The following is a 20,274-nucleotide window of genomic DNA, read 5'->3' as shown; positions in this document are numbered from 1 at the left end:
CTACTAATATATTCAACCAGCCTCGTTTCAAATGCGATGATTTATTCAAGCTATAATTGAACTGAACTGAACATATTAACTGGTTACATTATTTTTGACTTCATGTCACCTTTCTAATATAAACACAATGACATTTGTACAGATTGTACTAGTATTGGCATAGTGAGAGGGTGAACATTCAATTATGAATAAATGTTTTGCTTTAGCTCTATGGTCACTTTAACACCATTTCATCCACGTTATGCAGTATACACTAAAGTTACACACTAATACACACTTTTGAGTGGAACAAGTCCAACAGTCAAGCAGGGCTGCAACTAATGATTATTTTGCTAATCGATTAATCTAACAATTATAAGAATGATTATTTGACGATTATTACAACGATTAATCATTAGCTTTTAACCGATTATTCAGCTTGAGCCCTGACTTAAAAGGTTGTATTAAACGTGCTTGCTAACAATAAAGAGGACAAAATCATATTTTAAAAATACCTTTAAATTACATTAATTGAACTAAAGGGAAAAAATACGTTTTATTAAGTTTAATTCAGTAGAGAAATTCACTGCAAATCCTGTTGTTATCAAGAGTTTTTGTCTTGCTTTCCATATAAAATTGTCTAAAAATCCTTAAAACAAGATATATGTTACTTCAAGTAAATGTAAGATATTTAGACTTGCTTTAAGAGAATGTATCTTAAATATAAGTGTATTTTGTATATAAGTGTATTTTTTCACTTGGTTATACTTCTGCATTAAATGAGGCACTGACCACACAGAGAAATGCCAGTTTCGAAGTTTGAAGTTATTTACATGGCCTGCTTCCTTATTATTTGAACTTACAACAATAATGCATTAAATATAACTCTATTTAAGATGTAACACCAGGGTGTTTCCATTAAAGATGCTCCGGCTCCACTATTTCCACAATGAGAGTGCTTCTGTATTTACTTATTTTGTATTTTTGCATTATAATTAATAATGCGTCATACTTTGTGATCAACATCACCTGAAGCTGTTTGGAAAGTTTAGAGTGTGTCTGGACTGTGAGCTGTGTAATTCTTCCTCTCCTCTGTCAGGCACGAACTGCAGTGCTGCTCTCGTGCGGCATCATTAGAGTTTCGTATGATCTCGTTACGTTTAATGAGATCAAACGACTATTCGACAACAAAAAATGTTGTCAACAATTTTTTTTATTGTCGACGTTGTCAGTAACATTGACTAATCATTTCAGCCCTACAGTCAAGTTGATTGGTTTACAAGACTCACTCATATGACACTGCTTACATGGTAATTATGGCTATATCCAATGCCTGAAGTCACTGAATGGGAAGGAGCATAGTATTTAAAAGTAGCTAGTGTTTTTTGAAAGAGAGCTTTTGTATGTTTTAATTGGGGAGAACTCTCCAATGACACTCCCAAAGTAAAGTTCACCTACAGAGAGTTATTTTACAAACAGGTTTGATGCAAGCAACATTATTCTGTACTTGTGGGATAAAGAAATGGTGGCACATTCCTCCATCAGAATTCTTTAAAAAACAAAAAGGCAGTTTATTGCCTTATTGTATATATTGTATGCAGTATATACTATTATTGTATCACACACTCTTTCTTGTGCTGTTTAAATTTCTATGCTACTTTATGGCCCTCATTTTGTTTCATATGCATAGTGAAATCTATTTTCCGATATTTCCAAAAGACTTTTTGTACAGTTACGTGACCCATATATGCTTAGATTTTTATTATACTAGTATATTTGAGTGACTCTAACAAAGAACAAGTCATAAATCCCACAAAAATCAATAAGGAAAAAATACAAATATTTTGCATTACAGAAAATAGCCTATTTTAGTACTTTTAGGATTATTTATATTTGTTACATTTAAATCAGTATTAAGGCAGTTCAACAAATACTGCTTATACTATAATGTACACAAAATATTATGGATATCATTACAAATCAATAAAAAATTAAGTCTTGCATTTCACTTTAAGTCATGATACAAAAAGAAAACAATTCAAATCTACAGTTACAACAAATGTGGTGGAAAAAACTAGATCACCAAGCAATGTAAAAATCACTAAGGACATTAAAAATAAAGCAAAAAGGAAAGATTAATTTCCTTTTATTTTGGAAAACACTCAAGATGAGCTATGATGAAAACACTTGTAATTAAATCAGACGCCCCTGATCTGTAGCCCTGATTTCATCACTGGCTTTATTGTCACAGTTCCTTGTTTATAAGTTTGTGGTTCAAAGTCCACATCTATCCTTGAATAGACCTATAGTTGAATCTCTCTCCACACTTGGGTTTCCAGAGACACATTGAAACAATTATGAAAGGTTGCCATCTCACGAATCACAGTATAAAATATATTTCCAACCCTGATGTGCCATGTTGGTTCAGAGGCTTATTCAACGACCTCCCCACAGTCTGTATAATCAGATTGAAAGCACTGTGTAAACACACTTTTAATTTGTTAACCAAGCTCACTGCTCTTGAATTTAGTGATTTACATCTTAACAGCATTATAATACCACTAGTGGCCATGGAATTAATTAGATAGTTTTACTGTACGGTACAGTTAAGAATGTGTCATTTGGGTACATACCAGTCCAGACAAGCAGTGTTAATTAAATCAATGTTTTTTAAAGGCCCTCCATTGTGGCTCTGGATGTTTAATAGTTGATGATTGGTTCTGCACTCACTTGGTTAATGTGGGTTACTGTGCAACCCTTAAGTACTCAGTCATTTCCCCACCTGATGTTCACACTGACAGCGTCGCTATTAGGCATTTCTGCCCCTGGTCGCTTTTTTATTAGTGGGCTGCACAACTGGCCATGGCTTTTAAAAATCTGATCACAAATTAGATGTATTGACAGTAAAAATAAGATGTCATTCTAATTTTATTGAAACTAAAAACTAACACTCTGCAGGGGAAAGCATTATTGAAGCAGTGCATAATGCATCATATTTAGTCTCAGAAACATCTTTTTGGCATCGTTGGACACACCCACATCGCATCTCAAATGGTCACTCATTTCAGCAGAAATCACCCACTCTCTTTGAAAAAGAATGTGAATGCCCCTTGAAAAGTATCTTATGCTGTCAGCTCCCTTTCTTCAGAACATCCACACCTGACAGGTAGAGGGCTCTCAGATACACCCATAGTCTTTCAACAACACTTTCTGTCTCTCTCACGGGTTTAACTGTGACAAACACCAGTCACCTAAACACACTCACACACACACCCACCCACTCAGCAGCTCAGCAAACACAGTTACCTCTGTATGACAGTACTGGTGAGCCCGGAGGAGTGAAATTCTCATTGGGTGACAGGAAGAGGTAGCTGGTGTTCACTCCCTGCTCAAAGTTGAATGGAGACTTGTACTCCTCAACGGGTTCCTCCATGTTGCCCATGACCAGCAAGCTCCGTGGACGCTAACTGATCGCATGTGATTTCACTGTGCCGTTTGTCCAATCTGCTAGCTACAGATAGGCAAAAAGTGTGTATTGCGGATTATGCAGTGCTTGCAGGGCTGCTGCTGTCTCACATGATGTCCGGCCCATGGCAATGAAGGCAGCGTGTTAATGATTTACCTCTCTGGAGTGTTCTATTTCTGTCAAGGGCCGACACTCCCAGCTGTAATCTCAACAATCCGGTGTTCTTAGTCCTTTAAAAAAGCATGCGTCATCTTCAGCTGTGGTGGGCTGTCTCATGCTCTTCCCACTCGATCCATTTTAACATCCATAGGAAACGAAGATCCATATGAGCCCTGGTCACATGATACAGGGGCAAGCCCATGAAAGGAAGCTGTAATCTGCAGTGGCCCAGATTACAGTACTAATCCATTACAAAAGGCCTCCGCTCAGCTTCAGATACACAAAAGCTGCACAAACCATTATACGCAGACTAAAATGGACTCAGCCGAGCGCAAGACATTGAGAACTGCTGATCCCTAAAGGGCCAACACACACTCATGAGCCATCCCTGCCGAATTATATACTGGAATGCATCTTAGTGATCAGTGCTCAACAATAAGTATGTTTTCTTCTAGTTCAGATTTGTACTTGCCCAGCCAACATTTTTACTGATCCTCATATACTCCCTGGCAGACAAAAGTTTGGAATAATGTACAGATTTTGCTGTTTCGGAAGGAAATTGGTACTTTAATTCACCAAAGTGGCATTCAACTGATCACAAAGTATAGTCAGGACATTACTGATGTAAAAAACAGCACCATCACTATTTGAAAAAAATAATTTTTGATCAAATCTAGACAGGCTCCATTACCAGCAGCCATCACTCCAACACCTAATCTTTGAATTATCATGCTAAATTGCTAATTTTGTTCTAGAAAATCACTTGCCATTATATCAAACACAGTTGAAAGCTATTTGGTTCATTAAAATAAGCTTAACATTGTCTTTGTGTTTGTTTTTGAGTTGCCACAGTATGCAATAGACTGGCATGTCTTAAGGTCAATATTAGGTCAAGAATGGCAAAAAAGAAACAGCTTTCTCTAGAAACTCGTCAGTCAATCGTTGTTTTGAGGAATGAAGGCTATACAATGCTTGCAATTGTCAAAAAAACTGAAGATTTCATACAAAGGTGTACACTACAGTCTTCAAAGACAAAGGACAACTGGCTCTAACAAGGACAGGAAGAGATTTGGAAGGCCAGATGTACAACTAAACAAGAGGATAAGTACATCAGAGTCTCTAGTTTTAGAAATAGATGACATGTCTTCAGCTGACAGCTTCATTGAATTCTACCCGCTCAACACCAGTTTCATGTACAACAGTAAAGAGAAGACTCAGGGGTGCAGGCTTTATGGGAAGAATTGCAAAGAAAAAGCCATTTTTGAGACAAAAAGAAAAGGTTAGAGTGGGCGAAGAAACACAGACATTGGACAACCGATAATTGGAAAAGAGTGTTATGGATCTTAACCCCATTGAGCTTTTGTGGGATCAGCTAGACTGTAAGGTGTGTGAAGTGCCCGACAAGACAGCCTCATCTATGGCAAGTGCTACAGGAAGTGTGGGGTGAAATGTCACCTGAGTATCTGGACAAACTGACAGCTAGAATATCAAAGATCTGCAAAGCCGTCATTGCTGCATATGGAGGATTTTTTGATGAGAACTCTTTGAAGTAGTTTAAGAAATTCTGAAAAAAAAAATTCAGATTGTAATAGTAATTTTTCACGTTATTAATGTCCTGACTATACATTGTGATCAGTTGAATGCCACTTTGGTGAATAAAAGTACCAATTTCTTTCCATAAGAGCAAAATCTGTACATTATTCCAAACTTTTGGCCGCCAGTGTATATGAAATTGGTTTTATTTTTTCCCATATTCTGTTTTCCGTTTTATTTTTTCCTGAATTCCGTGTTTTAAATTTTATCATAAAAAACTGTCTAGATAATATTAAAAGAATTTTAAATCAAATGAAAAAAACATTATTACTACATTTTCAACATACATTACATAATTTTTATCATATGAAGTGCTTCTGTAAAGATCCTCACAGCAAAATCCGAAAAACAATATTGTAGTTATTTTTTTGTCAAATACAGTGTTACACAGCAAAGCATCACAGTATTCATGAAAACATTGATGCAAACTTTTATTCAGTACAACAGCATTCTAGTAGGGGTGTAACAGTTTATCGTGGCAGGATACATCGCGGTTCAAAAATGTGACGATGCGCAATGTGGAGACGTGGAGGTTTATTATTTTTTTTTTTATTATTTTAGCGTCTGTTCTATCCAATGCGCGTGACATCCTCAGCATACATAACACGGGCATACAAATGGAAATCACTTCAATGGACACAGGGAGCTCTAAAATATGATTGCACACTAGCAGCCACAGGTGTTTTACGATGAGTTTATGGCTGAAACTGCGGAAACTGAAAGTGAAACCAGCAGCAGCAGAGAGATGCACCTCTTCACCATGAGGGATCGAATGTCCATTTGAAGCGCGAGAGTGATCTGTTCTGACTGCGTGAGAGAAAATTTAAGTTTACAGAGGTTTAATGAGAGTGCCATATTAATCTACTATATATAATGCTGAATATAATGTATAATAATGCTATGGGGGAATATAATCCTAATGTCAAATTTCATGTCTGATTTGATTTTATCAGTAAATTATTATTATTTAACTGGATAAGCATGCTCTTCCATTAAATATGTATTTTTTGAAAAGAATATTTAGATGTAATCAGAGAGAATCCTATTTTAGAAAAGTAAATGTTTAACTTAAATAATTTTTAATGTTTGTAATCAGTGAAAGTTAAAGTTATTAGTTAATATTTCCATTTGGTGTCACCATTGCCATGCTCTGGGCTGTTTTTAGTCCATCTCTATTGGACTATTTAGCACTTTTAAGAACAGTACTTTTACCTACATTTTTAAGGAAACAAATTCCATATGTCTATAAAGTAATAATAATAACTTTCTATCTTGACTTTTCTTGATTCAAGCTTATTTTAAAGAACAGTAAAATGATCCGTGAGTTCAGTATCGTGAGCTGAACCAAATCATGAGATGAGTGAACTGTTGAGCGTGCCTTTGACTGGTCATTGCTGTGGTTAAGTCACTTCCTGTTGCTGCTGGTGCCTAGCTCGAGTCTGTGTTTGTAGCTTGATAGGTTTTTTAGCATCTCTTATCTATCTGTTTTCAGCTTTTAATCTTTAATATCTGCCACTTTCAGCGTGCATCAGGTTTTCCCCCGCATTATTCTCTTATAGCGATTCAACTTTGTTCATTTTTTACACATGCATCCGCTTTCTATTTTTATTGCGATTAAACTGCATGCATTTTACAGCGCACACCCATTTTCTCCCCTGTGTTATACAGATTATTGCATCTATCTCAAAGCACTGCATCTCAAGAACAACCATAACAACAAACAATTGCGTGAGGAATTCACATTGATCTCAAACCCTCGCCGCTCGGGAACAACAAACAATTGCAGTAATTCATGGCATCCACTCATATTATTGCTTCCTGCATTATATGCCACATGTTTACTATTGCTTCTTCCGTCAGCAGTGAGAGATTCACGTGATAAATTTGATTAATTAGTCAGGCTGAGAAAGTTAATTAGTTAGAGACCCGCATCCGAACGCTAGTGGAGGTCAGTGAGAAAGAGAAGCCTGTAGATACTGTTTCGGATGTGGGTAGAACAGCGAGCAACACACACACTTTGGTTCCGGCTGTAGAGCCCCTGCAGCAGGGCATTTGTGTGATGTCTCGGCAGCATACTCGCTCAGCAAAGCGACACCACTCTTCTGTTCCTGTTAGGGTTTTCAATCGATTCTCCCCACTCAGTGATGCACCCACTGAGAATCATGTTGAAAGAGCCTTGGTCATAGGTAGAGACTCCAGCCACTATTGTTAAATGCATTTCGGGTGCCAGATCGTCTGACATCAGATCAAACTTACAAGTGCAATCTAATGCTAAGCATAGATTTTGTAAAATTGTTATTCATGTCGGCACTAACGATGTCCGGCTTCGCCAGTCGGAGATCATTAGAGATAATGTTAAAGAGGTGTGTGAACTTGCAAAAATTATGTCAGACACTGTAATATGCTCTGGCCCCTCCCTGAACTGTTCCCCAAACTACCAAACACAAACAATTCACTAAATCAATTAGAAAAAATTTGATTAAAGGTCAAACTAATAATAAGAATAAACATCACATAAAGATAGGGCTACTAAACATTCTCGAAACGATCTCTTTCAACCAAAGCACTAATTGTAAATGAAATTATTACAGATCATAGTTTGGATGTGCTTTGATAGACTGAAACCTGGCTTAAACCAGATGAATATATTAGTTTAAATGAATCTACTCCCCCAGGTTATTGTTATAAAAATGAGCCTTGTCTGAAGGGTCGAGGAGGAGGTGTTGCTACAATTTACAGTGAAGTTTTTGGTGTTACTCAGAGGACAGGATATAAGTCCTTTGAACTAATAATGCTTAATGTAACACCGTCAGATATAAATAAAAAATCTCTGTCATCTTTTGCCCTTGCTACACTATATAGATCACCTAGGCCTTTTTCTGATTTCCTTGGTGAATTTGCAAATTTTTTATCAGATCTAGTAGTTACCATAGCTAGAGCTTTAATTGTTGGTGACTTCAACATTCACATAGATGAGTGACTCCAGCCAGGTATCCTAAGCAACCAAATTGGCCCGGTTGCTAGGGAGGGTAGAGTCACATGGGGTAACCTCCTCGTGGTCGCTATAATGTGGTTCTCGCTCTCAGTGGGGCGCGTGGTGAGTTGTGCATGGATGCCACGGAGAATAGCGTGAAGCCTCCACATGTGCTATGTCTACACAGTAATGCGCTCAACAAGCCAAGTGATAAGATGCGCGGATTGACGCTCTCAGACGTGGAGGCAACTGAGGTTCCTCCTCCGCCACACGGATTGAGACGAGTCACTAAGCCACCACGAGGACTTAGAGCGCATTGGGAATGGGGCATTCTAAATTAAAAAAAAAAAAAGAAAAGAAAATCACACACACAAAACAAAAACCCCATACACATTCACATAGATAATGAATATCGATATTCTCAACTCGCTTGAAGTCAGACAAAATGTGACAGGACCAACTCATTGCCATAATAATATGCAAGATTTAATTCTGTCATATGGAGTTGATGTTGATACTATAGAAATTCTACCGCAGAGTGATGACATCTCAGATCATTACCTTGTCTCTTGTATGCTGCGATCAGCTAATGTTACTCAATCTACACCACGCTATCGTTCAGGTAGAACAATTCTATGACCACTAAAGATAGCTTCACTAATAATCTTCCAGATCTATCTCATATACTCAGTAAGCCCCAAAGTCTAGAAGAACTTGATGAAATAACAGAAAATTTAAATACAGTCTTCTCTAGCACTCTTGATAGTGTTTCCCCCTTCGATTAAAGACAGGCTACAGACAGTTCAGCATATTTTAGCAAACTCATAGAAAATAACCACAACAATCCTAGGTGTTTTATTCAGTACTGTGGCAAAACTGGTTAGGAATAAAGCCTCAACTGAACCAGATATTCCGTCGCAGCACAAGAATAATGACTTCATGAATTTCTTTACTGATAAAATTGAAATAACCGGAAATTGGAATAATGCAATCATCTGTCACAGTATCTCATTATTTTCCTCACGTGCAACTTCAGTCCTTCGCTGTCATAGGTCATGAAGAGCTAACAAAACTTATCGAAACATCAAAAGCCACAACATGTATGTTAGATCCAATACCAACTAAGCTCTTAAAAGAGGTATTCCCTGTAATCTCAGAACCTCTTCTTAATATTATTAACTCCTCACATGTATTACATTCATTTCACTTTATGACAGCTAAATACGCTTTTCATATGGGACAAGGATGTGTGCAGGGCCTGTGAAGCCAAGCTGCGCTCTGCTATCCGTGCGCACGCGTCAACCAAGCTTCCTGCGAAACGCGAGCTCCAAACCTGTGACAGGATCAATGCGAGCACGTCAACCGGGCGCTCCTTAAAATGCGAACTCTGGTGCACGATTAATTCGGGCTACCATTGATATCATTGCGCATGCGACCCATTTGAAATTTACATGAGAATTTGCCATTTAAAGTACCATGGAGCAATTCAACCATCATGTGAAACGTCTTGACAATGGCGACATTCTGAACAGCACTAATGAGGGAAAGAGAAATCACCTGCTGCCCAGCACTAGCATCAGTTATATGACTTTACACATCTACTCATCAACACCCTTACTTGCATTTATCCCAGTTAACTGTAACAGAATTTTTCATTACAACTGTGGAAGTTGTAGCCAAGAAAACCGCAGATAGCACGGATAGTTGGAAACAAGTCATGGGTATGTAAGTACTTTGAATTGAATTAAACTGAAAAATAAGCTGTAATCAAACGATTGATGATCACTTGTGTGTGACGTTATTTTTTTATATTATTATCTGTATAATTTTTTTCAACGTCTGAAGTACCTTATTTTGTTGTGGATGTCCCAATGTGGATACTAAATTTGCACTTTTCAGAGAGCTCAATAAAATATTCAAATTATATTTTGGTTGCATTTGAGGGCAAACATTTTTTTGTTGATTGTGTAAAATAGGCACATAATATTGGAATATCGATTGCAGGGCCCTGAAATGAATCAAATCGAAATTGTATCGCGGTAGACTTTAAAGTATTGGTAAATATCGGATCGCAGGCCAAGAGAATCGATATTAGATTGTATCGTGATTAAATGTCCGATTTACACCCCTAGTACCTAATAAAGTGGTTGGTGAGTGTATACTGTACATGCACAATCATCTTCAGTGTGCTTGATATCAACATGCAGCAATACAGATGTGAGGCGCATACACAACCGAAGCCCAGTTAATACAGGTGCTCCAATAAAATAATGGAGAATTCTGCTGTTTGTGTTTAGATTAAAACCAGATTAAAGATTAGATTTAGATTAAAACTAAAATTAGAAACAATGCCATTCTTTTACTTTTTAGCACTTTATTATAATGCAGTTATACACTGACATAGTGATTGATATATGTCTTCATAAAATCAGAGACCCTCCCCTCGAACATAAGAGGTCAAAAGAGATGCATTTTAAGACCGTGTGTAAACATGATGTTTCTCGTATGACCACAACACATTTTAATCCCAGGTGCAAACAGGGCCTTCCTTGTCAACCGCTCCTCTCCAAACACCTGGCTCCATTCTGGTATGTAATGCCCACTTTTCACGATAAAAACATACTTTACAATTTTTTAATTACGCCACATTACAGAAGTAAGATGGGTTGCAAATGTTTTACTTTAAAACCAGCGATGGGTACCGCACTGCTCATTTCCAATCCAGATGCAGTCTAAGTCAAACGAAGAATGGGCCTGGTCTCTCCAATAGAGATCAGCGAGAGCTGTGAGAACTGTCAGATATACAGAGTCAGATTCAAATCTGTTATAAGCTGTTTTCATGGGCGTATGTTTGTATGTGCATGCTTGTCAACACTCTAACCACATTAATTTCAGACACTTATCTAGGACAGCAAATCCTTGACGCCTAGGCCTGTCACTAGGGATGCAGCGGTGTGAGTTTTTGACGGTTACAGTCTGAGAAAAAAATTGCGGTTAACCGGTTTTACGATTATTTGCACATTTTCTTATTAAGCAAAAGCACTGATGCAAATAATGCATATCATATAACAACTGAACGTCTAAGTGGAATTATTTCTGGGGGATATGAGGATGCTAAGGGAAGCCCTGTAATAAGAAAACTGATAAATACACACACACACACAAAAATAAAATAAAAAAGAAGGTAATAAGAGATGCTCTAATCTAGGTTACAACACCGCTCATGTGCGTCCCGAGCACAGTGATGTGCTAATGTAACCAGAGTGCTTCAAATGTGTACATGTAAGATTATTGTGAGTGCGCAACATGTAGTTCACGGCATTCAACAGTTTTTTCTTCTGCATCAGTTTATCAAAGCAATCTGTTGTGTGTCAGATACCCCAAAATAAAGAATCGGCAACAGACTCTATAAAATACTCTGCACAACCTTACAATTAAACTTTGCACTATGCACAATAATGGGATCATTGCTTACAGCAGGCGATTTAGAGTCCGATCATGACTAAAATTGACATATATTGTTGAATGCGGTGAATTTGTACAGAAGCAATGCTTTATATAATGAGGACGATTTATGATGCAACTTTTCAAGTTTACTCGCTGATAGTAACTGCACTGCGCCAACATCTTCAGTCAGTCATTTCAATGCTCCCAAACAGCCGATTTAAGTCACTTTTTTGATGGATATGAGTCTGGTAGATCGAATTCCTCTGTTATATTTTGGAATTCGTGTGTTTAAGCTTCAGTTTCACGTGAATTGAAAGTTCACGTTCAGTCTGCGACACCTGGCCATTAAAGCACTACAAGGCCACCATCCGTAACCATAGCAACAGCTCCAGTACCCACACAGGCACAAGAGTTTTCACATGTAAGCTTAAAAAATCTTATGAAAAACTCTTTTATATTATATATTTATACATTCTATCTAATATTTTCTGCCACCAGTAAATAAAGCATTTCACGGTTTTTAACCATGGATTCAAAATTCTTACTGTTAAATTAACCGTGATATTTTTAATCGCAGTTAATAGTAAAACCGTAAAAATCGCGGCATCCCTACCTGTCACGATTATCAAATTTTCGTCTGATCACAGTTATTAATCCAATGACTGTGATTATGGCGTACTTCATTTTACTATCCAAATAAGGGAATTTTTAAGTGAATAGAGAAATGCCATGAACGGTGTATTTTTTTTAATCTCATTGACCACGTTTTACATGCATTTAAGAAAATGATTTAATCAAGGGTTTTTGTAGAAAGCGTCATGTAAATGAGAACGCTGATTTCCTTATGCCGTTTAAGGGATTAAGAGAAAGCAGTTTAACACACCTAGGTTTCTCCTGGAGAAAGCTGCTTATGTGGCGTTCTAACATGTTTCTGTGTGTTAGTGTGTGCATGTGTGTGGAACAGACCGAATAACAAACGTCATAGGATGGAGCCCAACAACAAGTCAACAGAACATTTCTGGGAGTACAGTGGGAAAATCACATACACTATATACAATACCCATTTATAAACATACAATGTAAAATATCAACGGTCCCTCACATGCCCATATCTGCGCTGGTATATCAAGGGAATTCCAAAGTTTAACGTAAAAGGGAACCCCCACTATTGAAGCGCAATTCCGCTGCAGGTCGCGATAGATAGGTAAGGAAACAAACACAGCAACAACTCTGGAATATCTGGAAATAAAGCAAAGCAACAGAGAATAAAAGTGAAGCCTATCTCGGATACCATGTTTGTTATTTACACAAGCGTCATGGGGAAATTACGTTGCTCTGAAGAAAGCTGCTTACCAACAGAGCTGATGTATACAGGGGTAAAGAGTACACCACTTACACTGTGCATGTAGACGTGGGCGCTGCTTTCTCGCAATAACCCGCTTTCTGGTGTCCATGTAAACTTAGTCATTTTATTGTGTTATTTCATAATGTGAGCATCCAAATGAACTCTGACCAGCTCAGCGAGCCGCAACACGGACTGAACTCAGAGCAGCTTCTGAAGCGCTGTGATGCACATGCGCTAAAGTAATTACATCTAGGCAAGGATTTTGATAAGGAAAGCAAAGCGCTCCGGTTTCACTTTAATTTAACAATTGTGCCAAGACAAATGTTCTTGGTCATTGTGGGTCCATACACGCAGTGTTAATGACACACAGTGACACCGAGGAGACACCTGCTTACTCTATTATTTATCATCTCAACAGTAAATAAAGATACATATTTTCAAATACACTCAGAATCTCAAAAGTATTCCTTTATGCGAAATAGGGGCTTGCAGGTTTAATCGGGGAGCTTTAAAATAATGTATGAAAGTGAAGAATCAAGGACAGAAATATTTTACTTTTAAAAAAACTAACTATATTATATATTATAGCTATTCAGGTTGGATGGGTTCCAAAAATGGACCAAAGACTAAAATTGACCAAAAAGAGAGACATATTTTAAGTATTTGAAAATATTTTAATAATATGTTTAATATGTTTTTCATTTCATTCTACCTCTGTGCAATATTTTCCATGTTTTTAAAGCCTTAAAGGAAATCATATATCCCTATTTTATTATACGAGTTAAATATGAACAAATTATTTCTTCAGGTGTATGAAGCACACACACCTAAAGAAGTTTTTTAGAACAATTTGTATGACAATCATAAACGCAATTATTTGTTTAACAATTTATCGTCAGCCAAATTTTATAATCGTGGCAGCCCTATTGAAGCCTCTGAGATATTGCGTGCAGGTGTGCCAATACCTGGATATTTGCTTTTCACAAAAGTCCTTGTTGGCTTTCAGTCAGATGATGCATCATTTTCGTCTTTCAAATTGTCCACAAGAAGATGTTCAAATAGAGACCTATGCACAATCTACAGCAATCTAAATTGTGTTCCTTGAGAGTCAAAATAATTTTCACACAAAACTCTATGAATTTTCATTAACACATCAGCACATTTTGGCAAGTCTAGATAATGCCTTTTTCATGTGCTTTACAAACGCCCAGTGCATTGTGGGAGAGCTTCATATCGTGAGACAAGCCCCCTTGAGTAAATATCCATGTTAGATAGTGGGGGCCTCTCTGTGACGTTAAAACTAACCATGTAAAAAGAACAGTCCCATCCTCTTAAGGAAGATGCTCAACTTCCCATTTTGAATAAAGTTCTGTAATACTAAAGTATAGTTCAAAAGAGGAAATAAGCAATGATCACACTTTTGTTTGGACTAGTGATGTGCAAACTACATATTTTTTTAAATCAACTAGTTTGTCCAGCCTGATCTTATGAAAATTATGTGACTTTGGCGACATCTTTGCAAAATGTTATTATGTGGTCCTTGTTTCGAGGTTAAATATCAACTGTGTGGCGTGACTCTTCGGGACTCATACCACAAGTTTGTAAATGTATTTGTTTATGTAATGCAAATTTAAAAATGTATCGCCTTATAAGTAGGACTGGGTGATAAAATGACCTCAACAATATTGATAAGCTTTTGAGTAATTTTCTATATTTAGCCTATATGTTCTTCATCTAGATTATAAGGTGTGTGTCGCTAAAAACGCAAGCTGTTCGGCTTTTAGACTGTATGAAGTTGCTAATGTTAGCTGCCTTGCTAACGATTAGGCTACGCCAGTCACTGTTGTCCAGGTCCAGTCTCTAGCACCGAACACACTTCATTTATGCCCTGTCCCGCTCTGCACACGTTGCCTCTTTTCCCCACAAGTGAGTAGACATGAGGCGCCGCATAAGTTAACGCGGTTCCAGAGCGCCTTTGGACTATAACCTGTTTTCCTTCTAAATTTAGCTCTATTTATCAGCATGTTACGAGCCTTTAAAAATAAACACATTTCTGTTCTAATTTTGTGAAACTAATCAGATGTCATCATCTCTGACATGGATGACAAGGAAAGACAATAAAATGACTAGTTTGTAGCCTTGTCTTTCTCACTTTAATGAAAATATAAAAATGGTCCATCAGACTTTTACATTTTCTACATTTTCTCTCAGGGGATACCCCTGAACCCCCATACAGTATCATTCCTCAGTCACAAGGGCTTCTATGCCCCCAAACTTTCAATCTGAATGTAACAAAAAATTAAAAATAATTTGAGTGTAAAAATTATATGCTGTCATAATCCTTAAATTAACAGATGATCTTCATCAGAGATATCCAACTGCACTCGATTGATAAACTCTATAAAATATTTTGGTAGAAGGTCCCTCAGACACAACTGCTTTGGCTGTTTCTGTGCCCTCAATGCAGTTTTGTATCGACTATTTTGACTGTTTAAGATTTTTTCTTCTTTTCTTCTGCTAACTTGGAAATTAATGTGCAAATGTGAATGTATATTGTGATAAATTTGGCCATATTGCCCAGACTTACTTATAAGTCACGTGCTACAGTAAAAGTGTTTTGATGTCAGATAGTACTGTGTGAGGAACAGGGTAAAAAGTGTTCAACTGATAATCTGCCATTTTATTCCTTTTCACACATATCATGAGTAAAAGTCGTTTTTGCACCTCTAGGGTGAGCAAAAAAAAAAAAAAAAAAAAAAATCGACTTCATCTGTACAGTACGGCGCTATTATCATTTATTCCTCCCTGGTTTTTGGCTTCTATAGCAGGTGAAGAGACCTTTCTTATGGGCAGACAGACAGCGGTGAGGGGGAAAGTTTAGCACAGGCTGGGATCTGCTCTGATAAAATACAGCTGATTCTGATTGCAAAGAATTATCGATTCTCTCGTTACTCGTCGATTGTTCTCGTTACAGGAAAAGCACGAAGCACAGTGATGTCAGTTTCGTAAAACACTGAAGGCAAGACAGATTATCGGGACAAAAGTTGGGGGACACATCTCATAAAATCGGAACCGTCCCAGTTTTATCGGGATGTCTGGTCACCCTAAGCGCCACTAGTGCTCATTTCACCAGGAAATTGCAGCAATACGTACAATGAGCCAAGTAAAAATCATTTCACATAAAATTTAGGTATCATAACATGATTCTATGAGACTAGGTTGCTTTGGTCGGTTGTCTTAACAACTAGTACATTTACATAAGTGTGTACATAAGTATATAAGTGCATTTAGATGTGTTCTATTGTTCAAAAACAGTGAAACGGAATATAAAACAATGTAGATGTGTTTACATTTTGCATTAAAAGGGGTTTTACTGTGCAGACTGTCTAAAGGTTAAAGCACAGGACTTGGTCAGTACGCTTATTAGAACACAACCACTAAAAATATTAACTAAAAAATAAATCTAAATGAATTAGTCGATTTGTCCTTGAACCACTATTCGACTAGTCATCAGGACTCATCCCAAGTTTCGACAACTTGCTAATCATCACTGATTACTGACTGTAATTTCTGCCTCTTTCCAAGGAACATTCCCATATCCCCTACTGGCTGGGACCATCACAACTCCAATAATAGGATAGACGTGGAATCCCATGACCTCATAAATAGATGTACTATGATTTCAATCAATGACCGACGAGCACACAAACAGACAGGGACAAACCATTCAATGGGTGCTTCCCTCTTAAACATTAGGAACCATTTTCCCTCAGAACTGGATCTTGTATGACTTCCATTTAAACTAAGAGACCACAAGGACATAAACACCCCAGAAAAGGAACAAAAAGGGCATTTAAAGCCCCTATTAGACCACAGCATCTAATCAATTACTGGATTATTCCAAGTACATAGCATCCCATGATTGGGCCAAAATAAGTATCATGAGACAGAGTGCAACTCTAGCAGCACAGACAGACATATATGCTGGAGAATAACGTGTGACAGGATGGAGAACATCTTGCAGCAAACTAACACAGGGTGGTAGAAAAGGGCAACTTTATTTCTTCAAAGGGTGTAAAAACTGAGAAAAGGGGATAATTCATCATGAAAAATGGAAATATGTAGCATATTTTAGTGAAAAGCATTACTCGCATGGTTCGTGAAGGGCATTGTCTTTTATCAGATTGCAGCACTACTGCAAATATAAAATTTTATGTCTGGCAGCCCAGAGTCCAGTAAAAGGAAGTTTCCTTGTTCAAAATTACAAAGTCATACATTTTCAATGGTAAACCAGCTAAGAAAGTCCCCACATTACAACAGAACAGTTGGAGAGTTTCTCCCTCAGATTTCTCCCTTTAGTGCCATGTTAGTCCACACCATAACTAGGCCAAGACTCTTAATTCCATGAAAAATAAAAGAAGCCAAATTACACATTAAAGAAACAACTCACCCCCAGAGGGGGCAGACCAGTGAAACTTTTGTGACATGAAACAAGTGACAGGTTAATTTACTTTTTTAAACCATCTTTGCGAATCTATAAGAAAATTGCCCTACTGGTATGGTCTCAAAATATTGAGAGAAATGTGCTCAAGAAAGTAATCTCTCTAAGAGCTGTTAGACAACCAACACTTCAGGAAGACTTTGCATTTGTGTTTCCTACAGAACTCTGGTTTTGCAACAGGAGAGCACATTCATTAGACTGACTCAAACAGTCAACTTGTGAGATTGAGTCTTTGACTCATTTTGATGGGCATTGTTTTGATGCTGTGGATGTTGTTTTTTTTGTTTTTTTCAGTTGACAAATACATCTTAATCCTGTGTTGGTGCAATAATACAAATGTGTGTCCTGTCTACTGCACTAACTACACCGGGTTGCCAAGCAATGTCCATGAATGCCACCTTGTTCCTCTGCAGTGAGCACACGCATCTACGGGAAAACATATAAATTGACGGAAGATGTTTGGTCTTAATTGGAAGTAACTGAATAACTGAAAAGTATGACAAAGATAAGAAGCACACACATCAGAAGCTGAACTGAAGAGGTGCTCCACTAAAACAATTTTACTCTAAGGGTGTGTTCACACTTGGCAGGTTTGGTTCAATTAAAACGAACTCTGGTGCGATTGCTCTGTTAGTGCGGTTCATTTGAACAAGAGTGAACACTGCCATCTGAACCTTGGTGCGCACTGAGTCCCCTGAATAGAGGGTCACAGTCTGCTTCCAAATGAACTCTGGTGCGGTTCGACTGATATATGAACGCAACATGGACCAAAGACATCTAAACGGCCCAATAACAGGAAGTAATTTGCCTTTACTGACCTCAAGCATACCTGGTTCTTCTCATCATAGGGTGCTATTTTGCCCATTACAGCTCGGTACAGGCGTCAGAACTGCCGTCAGCCGTCCTTGCAGTATATCTTCATTTGTGTGTGCAATGGAGGAATTCCTGGTGCAGTTTTGACTCTTTTACACATTTGATTAGCTCTTCGTTTGTTCTCAGCTAGTAAAAATACCACCATATATACATAAATCCAATAAGCGCATTTAGCTCAGCAGCCAGCATTGTTTTGGATGTTCGGCAAGTTTCATCCCAAAATATAAGCATAAAAGCTGTCCAATCAGGTTGTGAACTTATCCTTATGCCTTTTGTTTTGTATCTTTAAAAATTCCAGTGTGAACGCTAAGCGAACTACAAGTGTGAACACACCCTAAATGTTGCGTTTGTGCTTTATTAATTTGATTAATTTTCAAAAGCATCTGGGAGAAATAGTGTGGCAGTTTTTTTAGCTCTTTCTTTGTCTTGTCTGTTTTGTGGTTTATTATCATGCAGTAACACAATGACATTGTGATTGATGTATGTCGTCATGAAATCAGAGACCCTCCTCTCGAAATCCGAACACAAGTGATCACAGGAGACACATTTAAGTGACCAGGTGTAAACAGCAATGCGTCTCACCTGACCACATGTGACCGAATCACCCAAGACGCATCTTAAATCCAGGTGGAAATGGGGCCTAAACCTTTATCTCGGGCGTAATTGGTTTTTCTCGGTTCATGAGAGGTTACTACATACCTAACCAAGTTCGCAATAAAATAAATCATGACCACTCACATTAAAATGAAGACAGTCATATCAGTAACCTATAAAGGTGGTTTTATTCTACATGGAGAGGTTCCACACATGGGGCAGTGTGTTGTCACTGATGAAATGACTCTGACGTGATCACACTCTTTACACACTGAATATGTATCATTTACCATTTTTATTATTCTCGTGTTTATTAAAGTAGTTTGTTACTTTTCTCGCTTTGTTTTAATATGTTAAATATAAACCAATGTTTCTATTTAAATGATAGTGTGACAGTATAAATGGCTGTGTTATAATCACATGACCAGCCGAATACTACTCGCTTAATCTCAGTAACCATCCTGTTATTTGACACTTTCACTCATTGATTAAAGTAATCATGGCTGACTGTGTATACAAAATCTCTACAATGACATCTGAAACTGAAAACTATTTTTGATTTTTAAAACCTATCGATTCGCTTCAGAAGACATTCATTGATCGACTGGAGTAGCGTGAATTACTTTTATGCTGCCTAAATTTGACTTTTGGTCCGTCAAAGTGCTGGCACCCGTGTACATCCATTATAAGGACCTGACAGATCTCTATCTTCTTCTAAAATCTTTAGAAAGACAGTCATACACATCTGGGATAATGAGAGCATTTTCTTTTTTGGGTAACCTATCCCTTTAAGATTTTTTGTGAATACAGGCCCAGAGCTATTATACAATAGATTCTGGAATTATTTACTAAAATTCTTCCCCTCCTCCCTCATATCATTTGTGCATGCACATTTTCAAACTTGATGCAGAAAAATGCATTAATGACACCAAACGCTATCATATGGCTACAGAAGACTTTTTGGACTACTTTTATGGTGCTTTTTGATCATTTTCGTAGCTTGACAGCCCAATTCCCCATTAAACAAAGTCATAGGGGTTTCGAATAGGGATCGGCAAATTGGTCACTTTGTCTACTAGAGTACTCGAGTACTAGTTGGGGGGGGGGGGCACATGTACAAATACAGTATGTAACATACTGTATGTCATACGTCTTTAGCTGCTGCATTGTCTCGTTGTTCCAACATCTATTCATTAACATAGTCTGTTATAATATAGTCAGTAAGTTACAATAAGCACAAAAGAGGGCATAATCAAAATAAAATGCATTATATTATCATTACGTGAAACTCGCTGGTCAATTCAATGAAACAATGCTCAGAACGTGTGTCTCTGTTCTTCTTT

At 37.6% G+C, this 20,274-nt stretch overlaps 1 protein-coding gene and 1 long non-coding RNA gene across 8 annotated transcripts in view; one reads left to right on the top strand and one right to left on the bottom strand.

The window, feature by feature from the left end:
• LOC127425193 (uncharacterized) overlaps positions 1-20,274 on the top strand; it is a 230,117-nt gene that overhangs the window by 184,020 nt on the left and 25,823 nt on the right. Inside the window, exon 1 of one of the 2 annotated variants that reach the window (XR_007894582.1) lies at positions 4,969-4,997. The exons of the other annotated variant lie outside the window; for it this stretch is intronic. This is a non-coding gene — a long non-coding RNA (uncharacterized LOC127425193). Of the gene's footprint in view, positions 1-4,968; positions 4,998-20,274 lie in introns of those variants that run through there. 2 annotated transcript variants of the gene reach the window in all.
• The window catches only part of LOC127425181 (tumor protein D52-like), a 44,882-nt gene that overhangs the window by 20,178 nt on the left and 4,430 nt on the right, over positions 1-20,274 (bottom strand). Inside the window, exon 1 of one of the 6 annotated variants that reach the window (XM_051670884.1) lies at positions 3,286-3,661. The exons of 2 other annotated variants lie outside the window; for them this stretch is intronic. In XM_051670884.1, coding sequence (XP_051526844.1) covers positions 3,286-3,421 — 136 coding nt within the window. In that variant the 5' untranslated portion in view covers positions 3,422-3,661. Of the gene's footprint in view, positions 1-3,285; positions 3,662-20,274 lie in introns of those variants that run through there. 3 more of the 6 variants (XM_051670885.1, XM_051670889.1, XM_051670886.1) reach the window with 3 other exon arrangements.

This window comes from Myxocyprinus asiaticus, chromosome 34 (assembly GCF_019703515.2).
Source record: "Myxocyprinus asiaticus isolate MX2 ecotype Aquarium Trade chromosome 34, UBuf_Myxa_2, whole genome shotgun sequence".
NCBI classification, from domain to species: domain Eukaryota; kingdom Metazoa; phylum Chordata; class Actinopteri; order Cypriniformes; family Catostomidae; genus Myxocyprinus; species Myxocyprinus asiaticus.
This window is presented reverse-complemented; position numbering and strand designations above follow the sequence as displayed.